Raw genomic sequence first — 22,099 nt, forward strand, 5'->3', positions numbered from 1 at the left:
AAATATAAGAGTAGTTCCACTGCACATAAAGGCTCAGCATGAAACATTTATAATTTCTGTGTTGGCTTTCACTGCAAACTATCAAGGGCAGAAATTGTCTCTCGGCACTTGTGCCCAATGCCATACGGGTCCCGGACACTTCTGGTACCGCTCCGTAAATAGCAATACCTGTTTTACAGGGTAACGTCCTGTTTTCGTTCTCAATAAATCACTGCACTGCTTTGCATACACTTCTGTACGGATCACTTCTGCTCAGGAGAACTGCCGCGCTTTGCCCGATGCCAGGAGAACTGGTTTCCATGGAGCATCGTTTTTCCTTTGTCTCACTGAGGTCAAAAGGGAACCAGGGAACAACCTGCAGGGACAGACAACAGCGTTACCATCCCCAGAAGACTCAACAGGGTCAAATTTCATTCTAAATGTTGAGCGAGACACCACACATATGGAAACCAGAACAATCTGGTAGGTGCTACCATGCTTACCTAGCCCCTTCTTCTACGGGTGGACCCGTGAGAGCTCCGAGGACTTTTCTTGCCGCGTTTCTGTTGCTGGGAAGCCAGAAGCTGGTGGATTTTGCAGTCAAGGCGCATCGTGCAGTGGGCGCTAGGACTGCTTAGCTGTCCTCTCCTGAATACAGAAGGCAGACAGCTGACATCAAGCTTTGTGCAGAACACAGTAAAGATGACGTTGCAGGGAATGATAAATATTAATGGCAGCTTGGACAGATCAAGGGTGCCACCTAATAACAGCACTAGCTCTAGGTAGGTCCGAGTTTTTAAGAATGTGTACTCGCAGCCAGGAGACCAAAGAACTTGGTTTCCTGAAATACTGGCACCTTTCCGAGGTCCCTAGCTGGGGAATTGAAATCATCAGTCAGTCTGTAAACCTACAGGTCCAGTATTGCATTTTAAAGGGCTTTTCATAAGCTAACGTCAAAGTCAATCACGAAGAAAAGTTAGAGGAGATAACGCTCTTGAAATTTAAAAGCAAAACCAAAAACCTCCCTAACTCACAAATACCTGGGATGAACTTGACAGCGACCTCCTTAAGCTCCTACGGAACCTACGTCAGCTCGCGTTTCTCTCTTCAGGATTCTATTTTCAAGTACACCTGCCTCCAGCGGACAGCGTGCCGTCAACGGGAAGGTGTGTTTCAAAGGCTTGGGCAATTAAGAGTCATCCCATTTGCCAAATGGCGTCAAAGGTCAGAGACCGGGTCGGTAGCAGGGCGCTGTGCAGGTGATCTCTTTAAACTGCCGTTTGGCCACGGGACGAATGAGGCGGCGGCGGCAGGAGCGGGTTTGTTGGCAGCAGCAGCAGCCGCCACCCTGGAGCAGCACGCTCGACTGCGCCTTCGATCTGCCGCCGCGTTCCGCCCGAAGGACAAACCCGCTCTCTGGAAGCCGGCCTGCCGCCGCCGCCCGCGTGTCCCTGCAGTCGGGCTCGCCTCCTGGCCGAGACCGGCTTCGCGGGGCGAGGGAGGCGGCGGAGCGCGGGCCGGGGGCTGCGCAGGGACACCGCCGGGCCGCGCCGCCGGCCCCAGGCCTTCGCCTCGGTCAAGGCCGTACCGGGCCCCCTCCTCCTCCTCCTCCTCCTCCTCCTCCTCGGGTCCCCGGCCGCTGCCAGGGGGAGGACGGATCCGAGCAAGAGCCGCCTCCGCTGGCCCGGCGCGGCGCCGCCACAACGGCCCCGTTAAGAGCCGCCTCGGGGCCTCGCTCTCCCGCCGCCCGGCTCGGCCGCGGGCCCGGCGCGCAGGGCGGGTCGGGGGCGGCGGGGGAGGCTCGGCCGCCGCGGCGGCCGCCATTGGGGGCGGCGAGGGGCAGGGCTGCGGCGGGACGGCCCCCGCCGCCGCCCGATTGGCCCGGCGGGGCTCCGGCCGGCCGGCGGGGCGGGGCCGGGGAAAAGGCAGCGGGCGCCGGCGGGGCCCGCGCCTCGGCAGCCCGGCTCGGGGAGGCGCCGCTTTCGCACCGCTGGCGCGCAGCTCCCCGCCGCCGCCGCCGCCGGCTGCCCGGGCGCGGAAGGAGGTAAGGGCCGCCGCACCCCGGACCGGCCCCCCGAGGCAGCCCGGCGGGCGCGCCGGGGCCCCTTCACGGCCCAGCCTGCCCGGGGCCTGGCCTGGCCTGGGGGTAAGGGAGGGGAGGGCGGCCGCGGCGGGGATCCAGGGCTCGGAAGCTTCTCCCGCCGCTGGCCCGCTTCGGCGAGGGGAGCGGGATGGGCGCCGCGGGGCTCCGGGCGGTGGCAGCGGGCCTGCCCCGGGGGGGAGGCGTGCTCCGCTCCCGCTTACCGAGCCCGGTCCCCGATCCCCGGCGGCGGCGGCGGCAGGTGCAGTCTCAGGAGCCGCGGCAGGGGAGGGCGGCCGCGGCGGCGGGGGGGGGGGGACACCGGCGGGTACCACCGGTCTCCGGGCGAGCGGCCGCCGGGGCAGCGCCGCGGGCTGCTTCGCAGGGCCGGGCCTCACCTGCCCTCCTCGCTTCTCCGCCTTTCCCTCTCCCCCCGCCACCGCCGCCGCCGCGCGGGCTTTGTGCGCTCTCCGCCCGCCTGGCTGCGGCCGCCGGGGCCGGGCTGGGGCGGTGCGGCCGTGGCGGAGCGAGGAGCAGCGGCGGACAGAGCGCTGCCCGGGGCGGGGCCTTCCACCGGCCGTGCGGCAGCGGCTCGAGCGGCGCTGGCGGAGGTACGGCGCAGCCCCCGCGCACCTCGAGTGAACCCCTCCCAGCTCCGGCACCAGGCACGGGCAGCAGAAGCCGCTGGAAGGTGCTGGTGTCGGTGCAGTTCGCTATCCAGGCAGGGGGCGAGATTAGATTGGCACAGATTTTAAAACCCCTCTGATTTAAGACGAGCTTAACGTACAGTACTGCCCACAGCTGTGGGGTTTGGAAAGCGTGCAAGGCGAGCGCACTGAGACGCGTTCAGAGTTTTAAATTCCTTTTTAAAGACGTGTGATCCCCTGGGGCAGCAGGCATGCCTTCTCTTTCTTCCGTCTCTTTTTTTTTTTTTTCCCTTCTCTTCTCGCAGTCTGGAAAATGTCCATCTGCCAAGAAGCAGCGAGCCTGTAAAAGGGGCAGCATGCATGCTGAACTACAGTTTAATGGCTGGCTTCATTCGCTTTAAGCGTTGCATTTCCCTGTCTGTCTGCAGGAGCCATTTCTTTAAGTTAAACGTGTCCAGATTAACAGGATCAGATGGAGCACCTCAAAATAGATTTCCATCTACAGCTGTCGATCTTGGACTTTGGCTTTAACACCGGTGCCCCCCTTTCAATACCTCGGTCTGGTTTTGCCCCGATAGGTTTGCCCTGCGTTTGCAAACACATCAGTCGGGAAAGCACAGACCATTATATGCCCAACTGAAAGCATAACTATTTACATCACAGAAACCGAAGACCAGGTTCCTACTCCTGACTTGCAGACATACTTGAAAAGCGAAACCATTGTTAGTATTTATACTTGCCTGTAAAAAAAAGGCCTTTTGCGAGTTGAATTTGAGAGGGAACAAACCCATTAATTAGCTTGGGATTTTGCAGCAGTCCCCTTCACGCTGCGGATACTGGGAAATCTAAATATAGCTAACATTTCATGTTCTCCTTTCAAACTGACAGAAGTGAAACCAAGTGTGGGTTGTGTTAATTGGCAGGCTTTCAGTTTGGTCGTGCCGTGTTTCACAGGAGGAAGTTAACGTACTGTTGTTATGAGTCAAGGGTAACAGAAAAGAAAAAGCAACTCAAGAAAGTAAATCAGTTTTTAAATACCTGTAAGTATGCTGAAATCAGGCTGTGATGTTGCCGTCACCCCGCAATAAAATGGAAAATCTTAAAATTCCAAGTGGTCGGTTCCACTCAGCTGGTGGCGCAGCAACAGCGATTCCCAGCACATTCGGCCTTTTGTCAGGTTGAGGGTTAGTCTCTTAAGTGCGAAGTAAAACCACCTTTCTTCACCTGAGAATTGCATGAAAGACAAACCAAAGGCATCTAAAGCAACATGCTTTGAGCTGTGAACGACAAGTTTAACGGAGGCCTCCAGAAGGCTCACGTCACAATGATTTTCTGCTAAAGCAACCACTTACTAAGTTATCTTCGACTCCGTGTTTTTGCAAGCACCCGGATTTTGTCTGGTAATTAAAAAAACTAGTTTTAACAAATATTTCAGATCTACAGACACAATTGTGATTGGCACGGGGAAAGGACAACGGCAAGGCGCTCCAGCCCAGAATTACAGCGTCTCTGGGGTTCATGTGTTGCTCTGCTGCTCGATTATGTCAGACCACCCTGCCGTTGGTTTTTTTTTTTTTGTGGCATTCATCGTGAGCCTGCATATTTATAACTCCTTTGTCATGGCATATAATACCTTTCACTTGTAATTTTGCTCTCAGCAAACTTTGAGCAATTAAATTAGAAATGCCTCACTTAAAATTTAGTGTGGTTAGTTACAGTGATCTGATGGTCCAGTTCAAATCGCTCCGGTGCAACAACATGGACTTACTACAAACTGCATCCCAGGCTGTTGGACTTTCATCAGTCCGGGTGTTACTCTACAAAAGGCTAAATAAGCCAATCTTTCTACATTTTTCAGCATGCCAGATGAATCATCATTAGTGCATTTTTATCTGTGCTGAGCCAAGTGGTGTGTTTAATTTGTCTGGGCTGGAAAAGAGATCTGAGAAGCCAGCAGAAGATCTTGCTTGCCTGTGTTAGCCGAGGGAGCCCATTTCAGGCTTGGGTGGCAGAGAACTTCAGGCCAGACAAAACAGCAAAGAGCTGCATGGGGTTTTTTGGGGGGAAGTCCACGTGTGTAATTGTGTATGTCCACGGATGTAGTCTTAGTGTTTGCTCTTAGATAGCCTAAGAAAATCACAATTCACTTCACAGGTCTGTGTTGCAAAGTATTGTTCAAACCCTCAGTAAATGTGACAGAACAGAGTATCGTGCAGATAGAAAAACTCTTGAAAATCGAAGCAAATATACTTCTCCCGCCCTCCCCCCCGGGAGGCACAGTGCGGATGTTTCAACAATTGTTTGAAGAGCATGCATGATAAGCTCATTTTCACGACCTTACCTCATATTTTCATATATTCATATTTTAGCTGACATGGAGCAAAGTCATTATCACTCTGGTTTGCTCCATCACAACCTCTTCAACCTTTGAAAATTCAGAGTTCGTTATGCAGGTGGCCAGCAGAAATGCCTTACCTTGCTCTATCTGCAGTACTCCCCATTAGATGTGGGCTGGTCTGTGTCAGATTGTTTCTCGGTGAGTCATGCAGATCCCTCTGTAGTTTCTTCTAGGCAGTGCTGTGCTATGCATGATTAGCGGGCGCTGAGGGTGACATTGTTTCCTGAATGACGTAACTGAAAATTCCCCTTCCTGTGCTTTTTGTTTCCTGATCAGTTTTCTCTTTGTTCCCGAAGACATTCCAGCAGCTGCATATCTTGTATTCCTACGAATCTCTGTGAAGACAAGTTATGTCAACAGCTACTTTAATTAATTTGGTACGGAACGGAGGGTATCAAGTAAGAAGGAGAGCCGTGCTGACGTCCCGCCTCTTGCAAGACGAGAAGCGTCCCACGGCCGCGTGCTACAGCTCCACCTCCGAGCGCCGTGCTTCCCGCTTCGATCCAGATGGGAGCGGGCGACCTACCACATGGGACACCTTTGGCATCTGGGACAATCGCATTGACGAACCTATTCTCCTCCCACCAAGCATCAAGTATGGGAAGCCAATTCCAAAAGTCAGCCTGGCCAAAGTGGGCTGCGCTAGCCATATCGGGAAGCGTAAGGAAAATGAAGATCGGTTTGATTATGCTCAGCTGACAGAGGATGTCCTATACTTTGCAGTATACGATGGACATGGCGGGGCAGCAGCAGCAGACTTCTGTGATAAGTACATGGAAAAATATATTAAGTAAGTGTATGTCAAGTGAATGTCAAATGAATTACAGTAGAGATTCCTTCCTTAGGACTGAAAGGGAACCGGTGGGTCATACGCTGTCGCTAATCCTCCTAGGTTATATAGCCACCCAGCCCACCGGGACGGCAGGAACACCGGCCTGGAGCAGTCCATTACAACGGACACGCCACGAACTACTTACTCTGTATGGTGCCTGCCCCATTGAGCAAGCCCGCAAAGATGAGGGAGGAAAATAACAATTGTACCCACCTTCCAGGAAAGGACTGGGAGCACAGAGAGCGTGAACTAACTGTTTTCAGATGGTGTCACTGTGATCGCTGACCCACGGCTTGCTTACACTCTTCTGTATCTCTGCGTCACATCCCTGGGTGTTGGAAGAGGAATTTTATCTATTTGCAGAATCACAGGATTATGCTTCCAGTGCAGCTCATTAGTAAAATCATGTTACCTTTTCACTGCAATCCAGCATTACTCAATGCATGCAGGGAGGAGATAAGGCTATGGAAGAGATTGATCAAGATGTATGTATGTCTTGGAAGGAAGTTTCATTCTTTCTTTGCTTGTTTGTTTCCAGAGAATTTCTTGCTCAGGAGAAGAACTTGGAAAATGTTTTGAACAAAGCTTTTCTAGAAATAAACAAAGCATATGAAAGGCATGCTCACCTCTCTGCTGATGGTAGGTAAAAAAATATTCTACTCATATGGGTGTGGAGAATAAGGTTTTTCTTATTTGCTCAGTAGTTTTATAGTAAAATGGCCAGAAAAATGCTTGAAAACAGTTTTACTTAACATAGGATTTTGCTCTGATCACTTACTGCAAATGAAACAATTATGCTTTACCTCCTTAAAATGAAAAAGCTATGGAAAGTCTAAATCAAATTTACTGGGGGAGTTATTAATCTGAGCGTTAGCATAATCATCAATGAATCTCTCTTAACGTGATTCTGTCAAGGAAACTGTTTGTCAAGTTAGCAAAGAGGGATTTACATTTGCAAGAAGCATAACTTTATTGTGCAAGAAACCTGGAGGGGGGGCTGGTTTGCCTTTTTTTGTTGGGGTTTTTGGTGTTTGGTTTTTTGGGTTCTGTTCTTGTTCGTTTTGTTTTTAAAAGCTGATATTCCTGTGGGTTAAAAGCAACAGTGTCAAAAATTCCCCTTTCTAACTTGGTTGCTGCACCTGAGGAGGAACGTAAGCCAAAATTAATGCAACTGATATTGCTTCTGCACGAACAGAATCACAGGAGTAGCTGAGTGTGAAAGGGAAAAAAGGCAGTGAAGAGGAAAACAAGGTTGGCTGTGGTAAGGCTGTGGTAAAGCTGGCACCAGCCCTTTTAGACTGCTTAGTCCTGGCTGTTAATCAAGTTCTCGTATAAATGTCTAGAGGCTAAGGACATCTGAAGTTCCAGTTCCAGCAACTGGAGCTTGGGGAGAGCAACTTGGGAAGGGAGAGAGAGGTCCCCGTCCCAGTTCTGTCACAGGAGTTTCCTCAGCCATGAGATACAATTTTAAGAGTCAGTTTAGCCAGTCTCAAAAAACCCCACCAAAACAAACCCGATAAAAAAAAAACCAACACACAGAAAAACCCTCAAACAAAAGCCCTGTCCCAGTGCTGTGCAGGTGCTGGCAAAATGACTGAGGGCATTTCAGAAGAACAGAAACTGTAGAAGTTTTCTCTCCAAGAAAGACTTGAAACCAGCAAGCCCTCTAGGGACTGAAGTGATACTGTACTCTCAAGCTACTTTTCTTAGGCAGTGAATGAGTAAAATCAAGTAATGGAGTGGCTTCCTGCACATTAACTGCTAGATGAATCTAGGTAGACTAAAATATTTCCTGGCAGGACAGGTAGCCTGACTGTTGCAGCACTGTGAGGGATACACAGCTTTCCTCTTACCTGGTACAAGCTAAGGTATCAGGAAAAAAACAAGTCCTAAGTCCTGAAACGCAGCCCTTAAAAAAGAGGGACTAAATCTATAAGGCTCATTTCCCCATAGTATCCTATTTTATTTTTTTTATATTGAAATCCTTTAAAAAACAATGATGTGGTAAAAAAGTCCAGAGTCACTTTTGACCTATGGGTCGAGTTTTAACTGAGCTCATGAGAGACACATGAATAGAGCAGATGTGCTTTTGATCCAAGAGCCTCCTTGCAAATACGTTTTCTTAAAAGCCCAAATTCAAGAAAGCAGCTGACTACGGGCTTATATGTGCTTCCCTGGACCAGGACCTTTCATTTTCACTAACATGAAGATCTGTTATATTTGTCCCCCTCCCCACCCCTTTGTTAGTAAGACAGCTCTTGGTTTGGCTCATTGGAGTGACCTCTGTTAAGTGTCAGAGCAGCTCCTTGAGGAGAAAGATGGGGAACTGTACTCGGTATATTATTTCGTTACCCTGAAAACGGTTTCTGATTATAGCATTTCATCCACGAGACTTACGGAACTGGTTAACAACAGTATTTGACATACAAGTTGTGCAGCAAGCTGAGCATTTTGGAACTGCTTATAGGATTTTTTTCATATCATTTAACTAACTGGTGCTGCTTAATGAAATATAATGTAAATGCCAGCAAATTTACTTAACAGTTACCAAGATACCAGGCAAACCCTCTTCATTAAAAATGCTTGAGGTCAAGCAAAATAGAGGGCAAAAGCGTTGTCAAACATCCACAGGGGCCACACTCTGGCAAGCACTCAGCGTTTCTCAGGTAGGCTGAGCGCCTGCAAGCTCTTGCAGGAGCCGGTGGGATCGAAAAGTGCTCAGTGCTCGACTGGTTGCCCAGCTGAAAATCAAGCTGTAAGGCAAAGAGCAGAGTAACAGGGTGCAAAGACAAGTGCGGATTTCTGAACAAATTGAACTTTTTGCATATCTGTTGTTAAAATAATTCAATGCTATGTTGACTGCTTGGTGTGGATATTTTTGTTGTTGCTGCTGTTTTGAAAGTTACATAAAATTTCAATGCTTGGCATGTATCCTTGTTAGAAGCCTACTGCCAAACGGATTCAGTTTGCCAGCAAAATTTCTGATTCATTGTGGCTATTCTAGATGTGACAGTCAAGACTGTTGCTAAAGTATCTTGAAAATGGTGGCTGGTTGTGTAACACTGGGTATCTGGGATACGCTGGATGCTCCCCAAGACTGACCTCCTTTTGAAACCTGGCCATAGCTGACGAAGTGGAAAATAATAGCTTAGTCTTGTTCCAGTAGATGACCCTGCCAGGGTTCACTCCTTTCACAGTATCTGCAAAAAAAACAGCAAATGTTCAAGATGTCCAGGTCTTTACTAACACAGGACCAGCTTTGAAAGTGGGTGTCTGGGCATTTGAAGGAATGTAAGTCCTGGGACAAATCCCCGTAGCCAAAATTGCATGGATTTTGTTCGACACATTGTTTATAGTACTATTCAAGGGGTAAAAACCTCATATAATGGCACAAATTTAACAGGACTAGAGATGGGCCTTCTTGGAGCCCCTAGCTACGTCTTCAAGGGCACAGCCCTTTGTAGGTCACTTTACAATTGCAGAATATTTGAAATTATAGATGGAAAATACATAGCATAATAGTTTCTGTGAGCTTTCAATAAAAAAATAAGGTAGATGTATGCGTTCCAGGTACTGCTACTGTGTCTGGCACGCAGTTCATTAGTGCTGTTGGTGTGCCGTACTGGCCTGCTGGAGACTGGTCCAGTATCCCCTCTGACAGTGATCTGTACCTGTTGCTTCACACAAAAGCATAAGAAACTTGCTGTAGGCGGATCTGGGATAATCTGTCCTCCACCTAAATCCTTTCTAATCGTTAACAGCTTAGAGATATGCCTGAGCCCTGAAGCATTTTCATTCACTTCCACGCCTTTAAGTATATCCAGTCACTTTTAAATCACTGCTAAACATAGGTACAGGACACAGTAAAGAAAGCTCACAGCCAACAAATATGTCGTTATCCATGGGGCGACTTTTAACAGGGATGGGCAGAATTTTCTGATATTTTTGACCAGCCATAAAAACTGAAACGTAAAGGCTGAATAGCTTTGCTCAGCAAGGACAGAAGTAAGGAAGTGAATCATGTGCTTGAGGAAATTTGAGCATCTGTCTGGAGAAATGTAAGACAAACCCTCTCCTGGCCTACTGCAGTCCTACAAGGTACTGCTACTGCTCTGTTCACTGCGGGCCACTATTCGGAGAAAACAACAGGGAGCCTTTCCATCGACCTCCATGTTCAGTGCATCCAACTCCATCACATTGGCCACTCACTTCTGGAATAGCCATCTTATTAAAACATAGCCAGGTATTAACTGATGTATCTATGTTTGAAAGGCACTCCTGGAATCTTATTCTGCTGAGCAAACAGCAAAAGTTATTTAAAAATAACTAAAATTAAAAAGTAGTGGGGTTTGGGTTTGTTTTTTTAAGTTATCATTCAAACATACGATTTTTATTTCTTTGAATATGTCAACCTGCAACACTGAGGAAAAGGGAGAGCTGCAGAAATTGTACTTAAATATTTCATAAATCCATCAACATTACAAAGGCAGCCTTTTTATCCAAGGGCCCTGATTATTACCTAATCAAGTTAGAAGATACTAATTACAATATTAAAGGGGTGTTTATTTTGCATATTTTCCCATGGGTCAGAATGACTCATATACATCTATTCTGTGCCTTTAAGATGGCCCCATTTTAGTTGGCACCAGTTTGAACTCCCCATTTTTGTGTTATATATAAATATATATATAAAAATAAATAAATTACCTTGAGGAAACAGATTGGGCCGTATTCTGTACGGAAGATGTTCTTCAGAGTGGCCACTCTTGCCGTATATGAGATGGCTGGCCCTCTAGCGTTGATACAGTTCTTTGGTTGATTTCTTGGTTGGTTACTTACCTCCACAGGGGAAAAAAAAAAAAAATTGTAGCTTTTATTTTGGCTGAATTTAAACTGGTTTTGTCACACAGTTTTAGTGAGAAGGCGAGAACGGTGGCAATTCCCCAGAAACACCAAGGCTGATTTATCTGTGGCCAAAGATGTATGTGTAAGCCTCAAGTACATCCTATATGACCTGCAAAAGCCACTGCAGGCAAACCCGAGAGTGACTGCTTCCCCTGTTCTGCAGCCCTTATTCTTTCATCTCCAGTGTTGCAGGTTTATTTTGTTTGAACAAAGTCCCTGGGTGAATTTCCTATTTGCCTCTGTGTGCGTGTTATTTGTGGCAGACACTGTACCTGGTCAGCAGCTCTAGAACTGGAGGCCCTGGACACTATATGCTGGGCTTCAGTGGAAAGAGAGATCTGCTTAATTTTGTCCCAGGTGAAGGAGTCCGGCGGTTCCTAGCCTGGACTACTGGAAGGTTCCCACATCCTCTTTGTCACATTAGTTGAGATGACTTGCAGTAAAAGTTGTCCAGTGAGTGTTAAGAACCTATTGAAAGATCTTAGTTTTATAGTGATATTGTTAGGAAAACAAAATAAACTCTTTAATTGTTAAAGCCAGTATATATGCTGATGCAACATATTTTGATATTATTAAATAACCTAGCAGCAGTTCTCGTAAAGCGTTAGAAATGTTGTCCCATCGTCATTCCTGTGGTTTTGAGCTGTGCTAGAAATCACATAATGCGCGTAGTCTAGCTACGTCCATGTTCTTGCACCCCTGCCCAGATCATGAACAGATTCCAAGGAAGAGCGCGAGCAGCATTATTTTTCTAGGAGTGCTGTTTAACTAATAAACATATATAAAGCTCAAGTCGCTATGACCATTACCACAATTCTGGACAATATCTTGACTTGTTCTTTAGTACCATCCCTCGATTTTGTGATAGCGGCTCTTTTCTTTGAGAGTTTGCACCTGAAAAAATGCAGATTCACCTGAACGTCCAAATGTTTCCAGTCATTTATGAATTAAAGACTACGGATCTTAACATTTTCAGAAACCGCTTATGTTTGTCAGCATAGTTCCAAAACCAAGGAATGAAATGGGAGAGTAGCAGCAGTTCTGCATTAATTTTAACGTCTAAATAAAATGCGTTTTCTGTGAAATAAAAAGGTAGTTTTACGTAGGATCTTCATTTCACTTCTTTTAACTGTTGGCTAAAACAGGTATTTTACTGGTTCTACTAAAATTCCTAATCGCACTGGTACTTCTTAGCATCTTACTTTCATAATGTGCCTTAAAGCGAGCCTGCACTGGACTAGTCCTTGCTTCAAATTAGAAACAGGATGTCAGTGCTTATGTGAATAGCCAGAAGCTACCGGCATCCGAATAGTTCTGAACTCGTAGCCTGTAGCCTGCACGGCAGCCATAACGTAGTCCAAGATTTGACCTAGGTCCCCATGGTCGATGCTCACGATTGACGTGTTGGTTAAGCGTATAGCTAAACCAAGTCCTCGCTGCAGTAATAATACCTGTTTTAAATAATAATACAAGCTTAGTTTAGACTGTTTTGTGAGGTTTTTTGGATTCATCCACTCACTGCTTTCGCTGCACAACAAGGCTCAATGCATCTTTCAGGGCTTTGTGCACTTCAATTTACTCCCCGCTCTGCTTTGCTTACGGGGTGCTGAGACCTCGCAGTGTTGGGGAAGGAGGTCGCCGAGATCCCAGAGCACTCGCATTTCTGTTTCTGTAGCACGCAGGGGGTCATGCCGCCTGTATGCCGTTTGCCGGCAGCTGGTCAGAGATGGGGCAGGCCGGCGTTCCTCTGGCTCAAACGCGCAGCCCTGTCTCGGATCCCCCTCGCCTCCCGGGGGTCAGGGCCGCAGGGCCAGAGGTGGGACTGCATATAGTTAGTTGTAGCTCAGCTCTGCAGAAGCGGTGGTGGAAAGATTTTTAACTGTTAGTCATGTGAAAACAGGAATATAACTGGGGATTCTCATTCCTAAGTTAGCCCCAAACCCCTCTCAAATTGGCTTGCTTTTAAAACCTGGAAAAACTGGAAAATCCCAGAATGCAGGAGACTTACAGAGGGCATTTCAAGGGGATTTGCATTGACTGTGAATGCAAATGCGTTCCGGGCAATAGCTTGTCCTGGCCCGACGTTTTACTGTAACAGCTCAAGTGGGCAGGAGTTACTGCTTTCCAGGCGCCTCTCACTGGGTTACCTTTGCATAATTTGCACTGAGGGAAGATATTAACTGTAAAATGGGGCTGCTCCTTTCAAAAAGCAAACAGAAAAGGAAAGCTGGATGGTTCTTCTGGCATTCCCTTCACCGCACATAAAAGTGCAGATCTTTTCTGAAATAGGCAGACTCGCATGTCTCCTTTTCAAGCACTTCTTTTTTTCCAGAGTGTTGTAAAAATTGAAATGAGAAGCCCTTAAATTTAAATTTACTTGCACCAGTTAATCCAGCCAGGTCCCTGAACACAGTCAGTCAGCTCAGCTCACTCCCTTACCCTGTAAGAGAAGGAAGACAGCAGCTTGGGCTCTGTTTTGCTCTCTAGGCAGCCACTGCACACCCCTGTTGAGTGATGCCACCAGTGCCCAGGGCAGATTGCCTGGAGAGCCACTGCCAGCTGACTGCATGGGTTTGCAGGCACAAGGCAAGACAGAATCTAGCTTCACCATTGCACTGGGACCTCCGGCAAGGTGACAGGGTCTGAAGGGAGCAGCGTTCCTTTCTGAAAAAAGCCAGCGGCCTGATGGTTGAACCCTTCCTCTCTTGGCAAGGCTGGGGGAAGCAGAGGGAGATTGTAACAACTCTGACCGCAACGGGAGCACCCCACAGACTGGGGTGAGGGAGCAATCTAGCATTTCTCTTCTGGTGAACTGCGTGGAGCTACAATTACTATTACTCAATTGCCCACTTCACCACCTAACAGAAGGGAAGAGCCATCAGCTTTATGGTGGGCCACCCGTGCAGTCACTGTGCCCAGGGATAAGGATGGTAACTGTCTAACTTGAGATGAGCTAGTGGGACAGAAAAACTATTTTCTAGAAGCTGAAAGGAAGCCACTGTGCCTTTTGCCGCTTTTATTCCACTTGCCCTCTTTGCATGGAGCCATGTTGTTGCACAGAAATACTTATCCTTTCCACTTCCTCCCTCTCCCCCCAGTCCTACGTGCATGCATGTTTGCTGTATTTTTTTATACATATAGATTTAGTTTAAACTTAAAAGCAGTTACTTACTGGTAACGTAGCGCACGAGCTGTCTTCATTTTGCCAATTGAAACTGTTGCTGTGATAATTGATCCCGTGCTTCGAGGCAGTGCTAAAACCTCTCTCTTTGATATGATGTTTATAGCAACTCTGATGAACTCTGGGACCACTGCAACAGTGGCTCTGCTCCGGGACGGTATTGAGCTGGTTGTGGCAAGTGTGGGAGACAGTCGTGCTCTGCTCTGTCGAAAGGGAAAGGCCATGAAACTCACCATCGACCATACTCCAGAAAGAAAGGAGGAGAAGGAAAGGTACCTGTCGGCTGATGATGTGGCTTCCCACGGGACAGCCTCGGTCAGGATGTGCTTGCATTCTGCTGCTGGGTTGGGCCTGGAAGAAAGCAAGGAGTTGAACATAATGCCCTGAAACCACCTCTGAGCTGGCAGAAAGCAGCACAGCTCCAGTTAATTAATTTGGTTCCATTTAGAGGACCGGGGATGTGGAAAGCCCTGCATGAGCGTAAACTGTCTGAGCAGTAAGATCAGCGTAGCTAGGACTCGGTACAGAGCCGTGACCCCACGGTTCAGACTTGTCCAAGACTGCCGAGTTAGACAGAGACCTGAAGACATGCAGTATGGTTCCCAGGTCAGGACTCAGCCCGCCAAGCCACGTCCCTTCTGTGGAGCCCTTCAAACGGCAAAAGCCAACCCTCAGTCTCCCAGCTTAGGTCCTCCATACCCCATTCTGCATCGGTAGCTAGTGACAGAAATTGCAGATAGAGGCAGGGGTAATGGTGTGAAGCAGTAACTTATACTCGCTTTTTCTTTTGTGCCTCTGGACAGGATTAGGAAATGCGGTGGCTTCGTTGCCTGGAACAGTTTGGGACAACCTCATGTGAATGGTAGACTTGCAATGACGCGGAGCATAGGAGATTTGGATCTTAAAAACAGTGGTGTGATAGCCCAGCCAGAAACAAAAAGGGTTCAGGTAAAAGAAGGCCTGGTTAACAGGGACAGCAACGCTCGGACTAAGTGGCATCATAGGTATTTGATGCAGGTGGCGGTACCTGCACGACATGTGCCCTCGTGAAGCCTGATGGCCAAGGGTTGATTTTTATTTGCGGCGAAGTAACTGGAGACTAATTTTAATTAAGTCATTTTAGATTAACACTAACAGGACAGAAGAGAATCTGGCCTTGATGCTAAATTGGACCAGATCAACTTCTAGTCCCATTTATCACAGTACAATTGAGCATGAGGGAAGAAAGATAATGCATGATAGCCATTACCGAAATACAAAGGTGTTAGTCTGCTTGGGGCTTGTGGTCCAATGAATAATTTTGAGGTTAATGCTGATATAAAACTGTCACTGAGAACTAGGTGGGGTATGGACGGGCTGTCATTGAAAAAGGTAGAATACGTAGAGGACTGCACACATGGGAGGAAGGGAGGAGGAAAGGGCAGTTGCATGCATCTTACCGTAACTCTATAGCTGTCCGGAAAACAAATTAACCACCCAGAAGGTATTCAGCACAGTTGCCATCACTTTTGCAGGAAGGCTCTCTTCTCAGCTCATATTCTGTTTGATACTTTTCCCCAGTGCACCTCTCCCAGGGCCCAGGGCACTTATATCCAGTTGGTCCCGATTAAACACCACCCACTAGGCCTGAGGGGTTTAGGGAGATGACCACAGTGCTATCATGTCTTCCTTGAAATCCTCAGTTTAAGGAAGCATTTTGTTTACTGGGTAACGTATGGATCTGACCTTTTGGCCTCAGTGTATTCAGAGGGCTGCTTCCTAGACCTGGAAGCACCTTAAGACACTCTCCTCCAGTACAGGGAACACAGTCTGTGTGGCTGATAGATGTGCTTGGCCTTTGGCTAGCCGAGGGTTTGGGTGTTCCAGTTAGTCCTTGCACAGAAAGCAGGAGAGCACACAGCACCCCCAGAAAAAGTGCTTTGCGACAGAGAGTAAAAAAAAAAAAAAAAAGTGGCAGTTACTTTGCCTGTCAGCACTTGCTCCATCCTTGTGCACACTGTTGGCCTTTATTGCAGCTGCATCACGCAGACGACAGCTTCCTGGTCCTTACTACAGACGGTATTAACTTCATGGTGAACAGTCAGGAGATCTGCGACTTCATTAACCAGTGCCATGATCCTGCTGAAGCTGCCCACGTTGTTACTGAGCAGGTAATGCCAAGGCATCTCATGGCACCAAATGCTTGTTGTTCGTTTTTGTTTGGTTTAGTTTAAAAAAAAAAAAAACAACCAAGCGTACAACCACACGTTCAAGTGAATTGGACTATGCTGGTTGAGACATGCACTAATCCCGCGGCTGGCCTTTTGATTACCTTGGGTCTTGCCATATCCTTGCTGGGCATCATTTCAATGAGCTTGCTTAGCTCATGATCCACTGAATTGCGTGGGAGTGTAACTGCAGTTTATTCCTATGCTGAATACGTCATCAGCTTAGACAGAAATGGCCAGTTTCTCACCACGGTTCTGGATGGTGGCATATCCTATGGAAAGCTCTGGGGCATACCAGAATGCCACATCGAGGCTGAGAAGGGGCAAGGAAGTCTTGGTCTTCAGGGCATGCTCTCCCATGTGGAGCCAGACACTTGTTTCCTTTTCCAAGCAAGATGACGATGCTGACAATTTGTTTCTTCTCTCAGGCAATGCAGTTCGGCACTGAAGACAACAGCACAGTAGTTATAGTGCCATTTGGAGCATGGGGAAAGTACAAAAACGGCGAGATCAACTTCTCCTTCAGCCGCAGTTTTGCTTCCAGCGGGAGGTGGGCGTGAAGACCTGCCACAGCTATCTTTTCCTGCCATAATCTGGACACAGCGTGCTACAGGAGAACACATCCATCTGTTCATAGGTTGACTCAGTGTCTTGTCCATCTCTGCTGTCCCCAGTGTCATAGAAGATGCCACTGTTCCCTTGGTGCGTAATGCCCCGTTGTTGCTTCTGGCTGATTGTATTTTGCTGCGTTTATTTATTCCAGTTGGCATTGAGGCAGCTATTTCTTTGGGTATGTAGTCCCAGCAGCTCTGCACATCACTTTGTTCACGTAGACGAGGCTCTGGGCTTTCACCTAAAGCTGGAGGCGTTGCACAATTGTTTCATACCTACTTGTATTACCCAGGACCCTTAGTTACCTGGCAGCTGTGTAAGTCTGAGTCTCTGAGCCACATGCTGGCTTCTTTGTACGTTAATACACAGGGGAACAAATGCACAGTGTTGTTAGGTAGACGAAAAGCAGGTTTGTTGTCTTCCTCTGCTGTGCAGCCACCCCAAACTCCCCTGTGCTTCAGGAGAAGCTGGTGAAAAATAAGGGAGAAGTTTCAGAAGTGTTTGGGTTCTGATGCCAGTGGCATTTGGTGGAGCTGAACAACTTCCTGAGACAGTGCTGCTTTGCAGGGCTTTATGCCTTCACCGCCATCATCTGTGATCCTCTAGCTCCAAGGAGACGGAGCAGGCTGGAGCCACGTGCCGTTGGACAGATGGGAACGTTTCTCCCTTGGGTCCAAAGCCTGTATGGTCTCTGTGGACCACGCAGCAGCTCCTTGCACTGTCTTCTCTTTGGTGTGCCAGTGCTTGATGGGAGCACAGAGGAGGGAAAAAGCTGCACATTTTTGATATCCAGAGACTCTCATCAACTTGAATTTCTTTTTTTTTTTTTTTTTAAAAAAAGAAAACCAGCTAATTTCGAAGAGTTTACTAATCCAGATTCTTTGGATGTGTAAGACAGGAGAGTTTATTTCTTCATAAATATATGAGGATTTTCCTGCCCTTTGCTGGTTTCTTTCAGTTAGCTGTGATCTCCTGTGTCTCTTGATGGTATACAAGGAGCTGTAAAATGCCCAAAGCAAGCAAGCTAGAGAAAGGAGAGAGCATTGCAATAATGTAAGGTAATTTTTATAAGTTTTGGGTATTGTTTCTAGTAGGTGTCAGATATTCAGACACCAGAAGGTAGTTTTATACTTAAAGGAAGCGTTTCCAGTTCCCTTTCCAGAGGGAGTCTGCGTCCAGTGAGGCACGGGGGGCCAGAGCTGTGAGCCAGCTCGTATCGCTGCTGTGACACAGACTGCAGTGACGTGTTGGCAGCTGGTGAAGGCCTATCCCAGTGTGTCTCCTTCACACTTCCTTCTTCCTCCGCTCCACATCAGGTGTGCGGCTCCCGTGGCCTCTGAGTCACCCTGTTGCAACGAAATACGGGCAGAGAAGAATTGGGCTCTTCTCAGGCTTGCCACAGTATTTTTCACTCTGGATGTTTCCAACAGCAGAATTGTAAAAACAAAACAAAAAAAGTGAAAGAGAAGTTGCCTGATACTAAATCAGCTTGCAATAAGGAAAAATATTTCTGGGATGCCTGGTCTGATTCTCATTTTCCAGTGTGAAGTACGCATCATCATTTCTTTTAGCCCTTTCGTTTTAGCCCAGGGTTACACCTTAGGCAGTCATTCCACATGTTTTACCTTGCCTCTGGTCGCAGGCCTAGCAGCACCCAGCAAAGCACAGTGTTGTACTGACAGCATTAAGTACTAGGTGTTTAGAGAGCACGCTGGTTTTGTCCCATCACTTGGTGTATTACATAGTGTATATAATGTGTATATTCAGTTGATAAGTACAAAGAGCTTGTGAGTTGGTATATGTAAATCTCTGTTGTATTGGATGCTGTTGCCCAGGCCTCCGTAGCGAGCGCATCACTGGTTTACAATAATAATCCCTTCTCTCTCCTCAGATTTTTCCCAGGGCTGGGGTTCAGTCTTCAGCTGAGGTCAGAATGTTTGCTGGCTGTGGTCCCGGGCTCAGCCTTGCTGACCTGAGGCAGAGGGGCACTTTTAGTTGTTACCAGCGAGAGCAGGTTCTCAGCCTGCGACAAGTTTGAAGATTCCCACAACCCATTTGTGGCAAAAATGGCAGAACGCAGCCTCTTCCGAGCACTTGAGGCGAGGTCGCATCTGACAGACGTTCAGAGAGCTGCTCCGGGAACGTGGTGATGAGCGGTTTGTGCTGCAGTGTGAACAGCTGACAGCCTTTCTCCTGCCAAAGAAGTGACCTGCTAAAACAGCAAGTGCGATAGTTGCTAGCAAAGGGTTAACCACGGCACGCAGCAGTCTTAGTCTGGGCACAGTGAAGGGTTAGAGTCAAGCTCTGGAGAGGGAGTTGCTGCGGGGGTGGCTTTGGTATCAAGTGTCAGGCTTGAGCTGCTGCAGGGATTTGGACAAGCTCCATCGCCATTGCCCTGTTCCAAATGCGTCAGCTGGCTAGCTGTCTATCCAGACAGAAGATCTCAAGGGCGCTGGGGGTGTTCGTGACAAGTACACATTGATTTTTTTTTTTTTTGAGCAGTGCTGGATACTTGCCAAGCTGAAGACATGATATTAAATGCAGGCTGCTAATGAAAAACACTGCAAATGAAGAGCAGGTGCTCTGAGGAATGACCTGGCAGTTAGAGTAGCTTCTAAACATTGACCCAGATTTAACATGAAATGAGAGTTTTTCTTCTTATTGGAGGTTTTGGAGCATTTTTTGTTTTATCCCTATCTGGTTGCCTGATTTCATAGAGAACAAAAGTGGTTGCGGGCTTTTATTTCTTCTAACAGAGTGGTTATCCTCTCAGAGGAAGGATCCATCCATAACTTCTTCTAAATTTTATAAAGGAAGGGATAAGGCGAAGCTTTGCAAAATAGAAGATGATTAGATGTATTGGCGGTTGCTATTACTGCCTTTATACAATCACAGAGAAACTTAGATTGGAAAGGACTTCTGGGTGTCATCTAGCCTAGCCTCGTGCTCAAAGCAGGGCTAACTTCAGAATTACATACTGCGCTGAAGGGATGTCCCTGACACGGAAATGCAGTGCCTGAAAATGGAAAAGAGAAAGGATGTAGTATGCAATGCAGTTTACCTGTGGAACCACTTAATTGTATTGAAGTTGAAAACTTAACCAGTATTTAACAGGCACTTTGTATAGCTACCAATAAATTTCACAAGTAAATTAGCACATACATAAAACTAAGGTATGAGCCACATTGCTCTAAGCAAAAGCAAATCAGTAACTGACAGGAGATTACAGAGATGCATTTCTTAAGCACAGATTATTCCCTGGCTGTTCCCTATAGTTTCCTGCATCTCATTCAGAAGTAAATGAGCTACTGATGAAGACAAAATGCTTTGCCAAGTGGCCCAGTAGCCTGCCTGTTCCTCCTTCCATTGAGGACAGAGGTACCTTCACATTGGTTTGTGTGGATTCCTTACTTCATGCTGCACATGGCAAGACTCTGAGTGCCAGCTTGAAAAGCGTGGCGTTTTGTAGAAACACTCCATTACCAAGACCCATTGGTCTCTGCCCCGTGAACCACAATACTGCTTTTTCCTACCAAGATGACAGTGAACTCCCTGAAGATATAGTGGCAACTGCACCAAACCTTGTTTTTCTCCAAGAAATCGGGGAAAAACTTGCAATTTCCTGGGTGATGGATTTTTCATCATTTGCTCCTTCTCACTGAAGAGTCATTAGAACAAGTGCCTGCCCTTGCATTTTGGTTTTGGGGCTGTTTTGACACTGATGCCGTGTTGGCAGAGTGAGCTTTGCCAACACGTTCGTGTGTTGAGTGGGACATAGGTGTACGGCACTCCGGTTGGAGTGCACGGACTATGAAGGGGGTGGAGTAAAAGCCATGTTGAGGAAAATGGAAGTGGTTTGTCATAGTGGCACCAGGGGATCAAATTAGCAGTGCCACAGTAACATCCAGCCAGCAAACCTCTTGGCATAGGGCTCTCCACCAGAGCTAGGTACTGCTCTGCTGGGACGAAGCTGTACTTCTAGGGTTTTCTTCAATCTAGTCAATAAGCTTCCCGCTGCCTATAGCAGCTCTGCGAGTGACCACCTTTACACCCCAGGGACCAGCAAAATTCTCTTGCCTAGCAGAGAGCTCCTTTCAACTAAGGGACAAAGAGCAAATTGTCCTCCCAACAGCAGTTGCCCGTCATAGAGGTTTATTATTGAAGGATCAGTAGAGGTATCTTACGCTTTGAATGAAACGAAACAGAATCTCAGTTTGCTCTCTAGCTGCCTGTCTTCCCCGAGCATCTGTTGTTTCAACGAAAAGAATGGTATTTTTTATCACAGACTGAACTGAACATCAAGGGTGACCTACTGAGCAAACTGTAACAAGTGTTTGCTTTTTTCCTGCCTTTCAGGGATGGATTCTGAACTCCATTGGATCTGGTAAGGGTATTCTCTTGCCTGAACACTCCCCCTGGGCAGCAGTATCTCTCACTGTACAGGCACTGCAGGAGGGTGGGCTGTGATTGAAATGAGGATGAGATCCACCAGTTCATTTAACACGGGGTCCTCAATATAATTAGTCCCTTTTGGTTGAAAAGCTCAGAGCTGGAGAATAATCATGGAGCACAGTTTGTGGCTGAGAACGGGGGTGTGGAGAGAAATCCGCAATATTACTGCTTTCTACATCGGGGAAATGAAAATGGTGAGGAGCTTAGACTCACCGTGGGATTTCCGCTGACTTCCACAGGATCAGCGTATCAGATCACCTTTTCTCTCTCAGCAGGCGGATGTGCTGTGGTCAAAGGCATTGGGATTTCTAGTTAAGAGAGAAGCACAAAACAACAGATACCAGTGAAACTGGTTTAATATTATTTTTTCTTAAATAAATTCAGTTGGGCACTGCTAAGTCTATTGGTCATTCACCCAACAAGCCAAACGTGTTATAGCAACACTCCGGGTATTCCTTGCTTCCAAAGCTGCTGTTCTCACTGTAGAGATACCCAGCGGGGTGTCCTCTTGACCCAGCGTATCCAGTGCTTGGACAGCAGTGTGTCATAACTTCCTACAGACTTAAGTGCAATTGCGTACATTTGTTACATAGTTTGCCTTAGGACTGCGTGTAATTCCTGTGGTTTGATGTTTATGTCTGGTGTAATCAGTGTCCATAATTCAACTACTACTTAATTTTATAGAGGTGTCCATTTTGCCTTTTTTTTAAACGTTTGTTCGTCTTCATCAACTCAAAGCTACAGTGGAGCAGATAAGTCTGTACTGGAATGCTTAAAGATCTTTTAATAAAGAATTGGCTTCTGGA

General features: G+C 47.3%; 1 protein-coding gene across 1 annotated transcript; it reads left to right on the plus strand.

Annotated features, from left to right (window-relative positions):
* The first annotated feature begins 1,987 nt into the window (after positions 1-1,987).
* Positions 1,988-22,099, plus strand: PPM1K (protein phosphatase, Mg2+/Mn2+ dependent 1K). Its single transcript, XM_059826797.1, has 7 exons — positions 1,988-2,023; positions 5,381-5,894; positions 6,475-6,575; positions 14,129-14,294; positions 14,826-14,970; positions 16,038-16,172; positions 16,658-22,099. The coding sequence occupies exons 2-7, from the start codon at positions 5,455-5,457 to the stop codon at positions 16,787-16,789; spliced, it is 1,119 nt and encodes a 372-aa protein (XP_059682780.1). The 5' UTR covers positions 1,988-2,023; positions 5,381-5,454; the 3' UTR covers positions 16,790-22,099.

Source organism: Gavia stellata, chromosome 19 (genome assembly GCF_030936135.1).
Source record: "Gavia stellata isolate bGavSte3 chromosome 19, bGavSte3.hap2, whole genome shotgun sequence".
Lineage (NCBI taxonomy): Eukaryota > Metazoa > Chordata > Aves > Gaviiformes > Gaviidae > Gavia > Gavia stellata.

Coding starts and splice junctions, on each gene's coding strand:
- PPM1K (XM_059826797.1), top strand. CDS start 5,455: ATGTCAACAGCTACTTTAATTAATTTGGTACGGAACGGAGGGTATCAA. Junction 14,971..16,037: donor CAGAAACAAAAAGGGTTCAG/GTAAAAGAAGGC, acceptor CCTTTATTGCAG/CTGCATCACGCAGACGACAG. Junction 16,173..16,657: donor CCCACGTTGTTACTGAGCAG/GTAATGCCAAGG, acceptor TTCTTCTCTCAG/GCAATGCAGTTCGGCACTGA.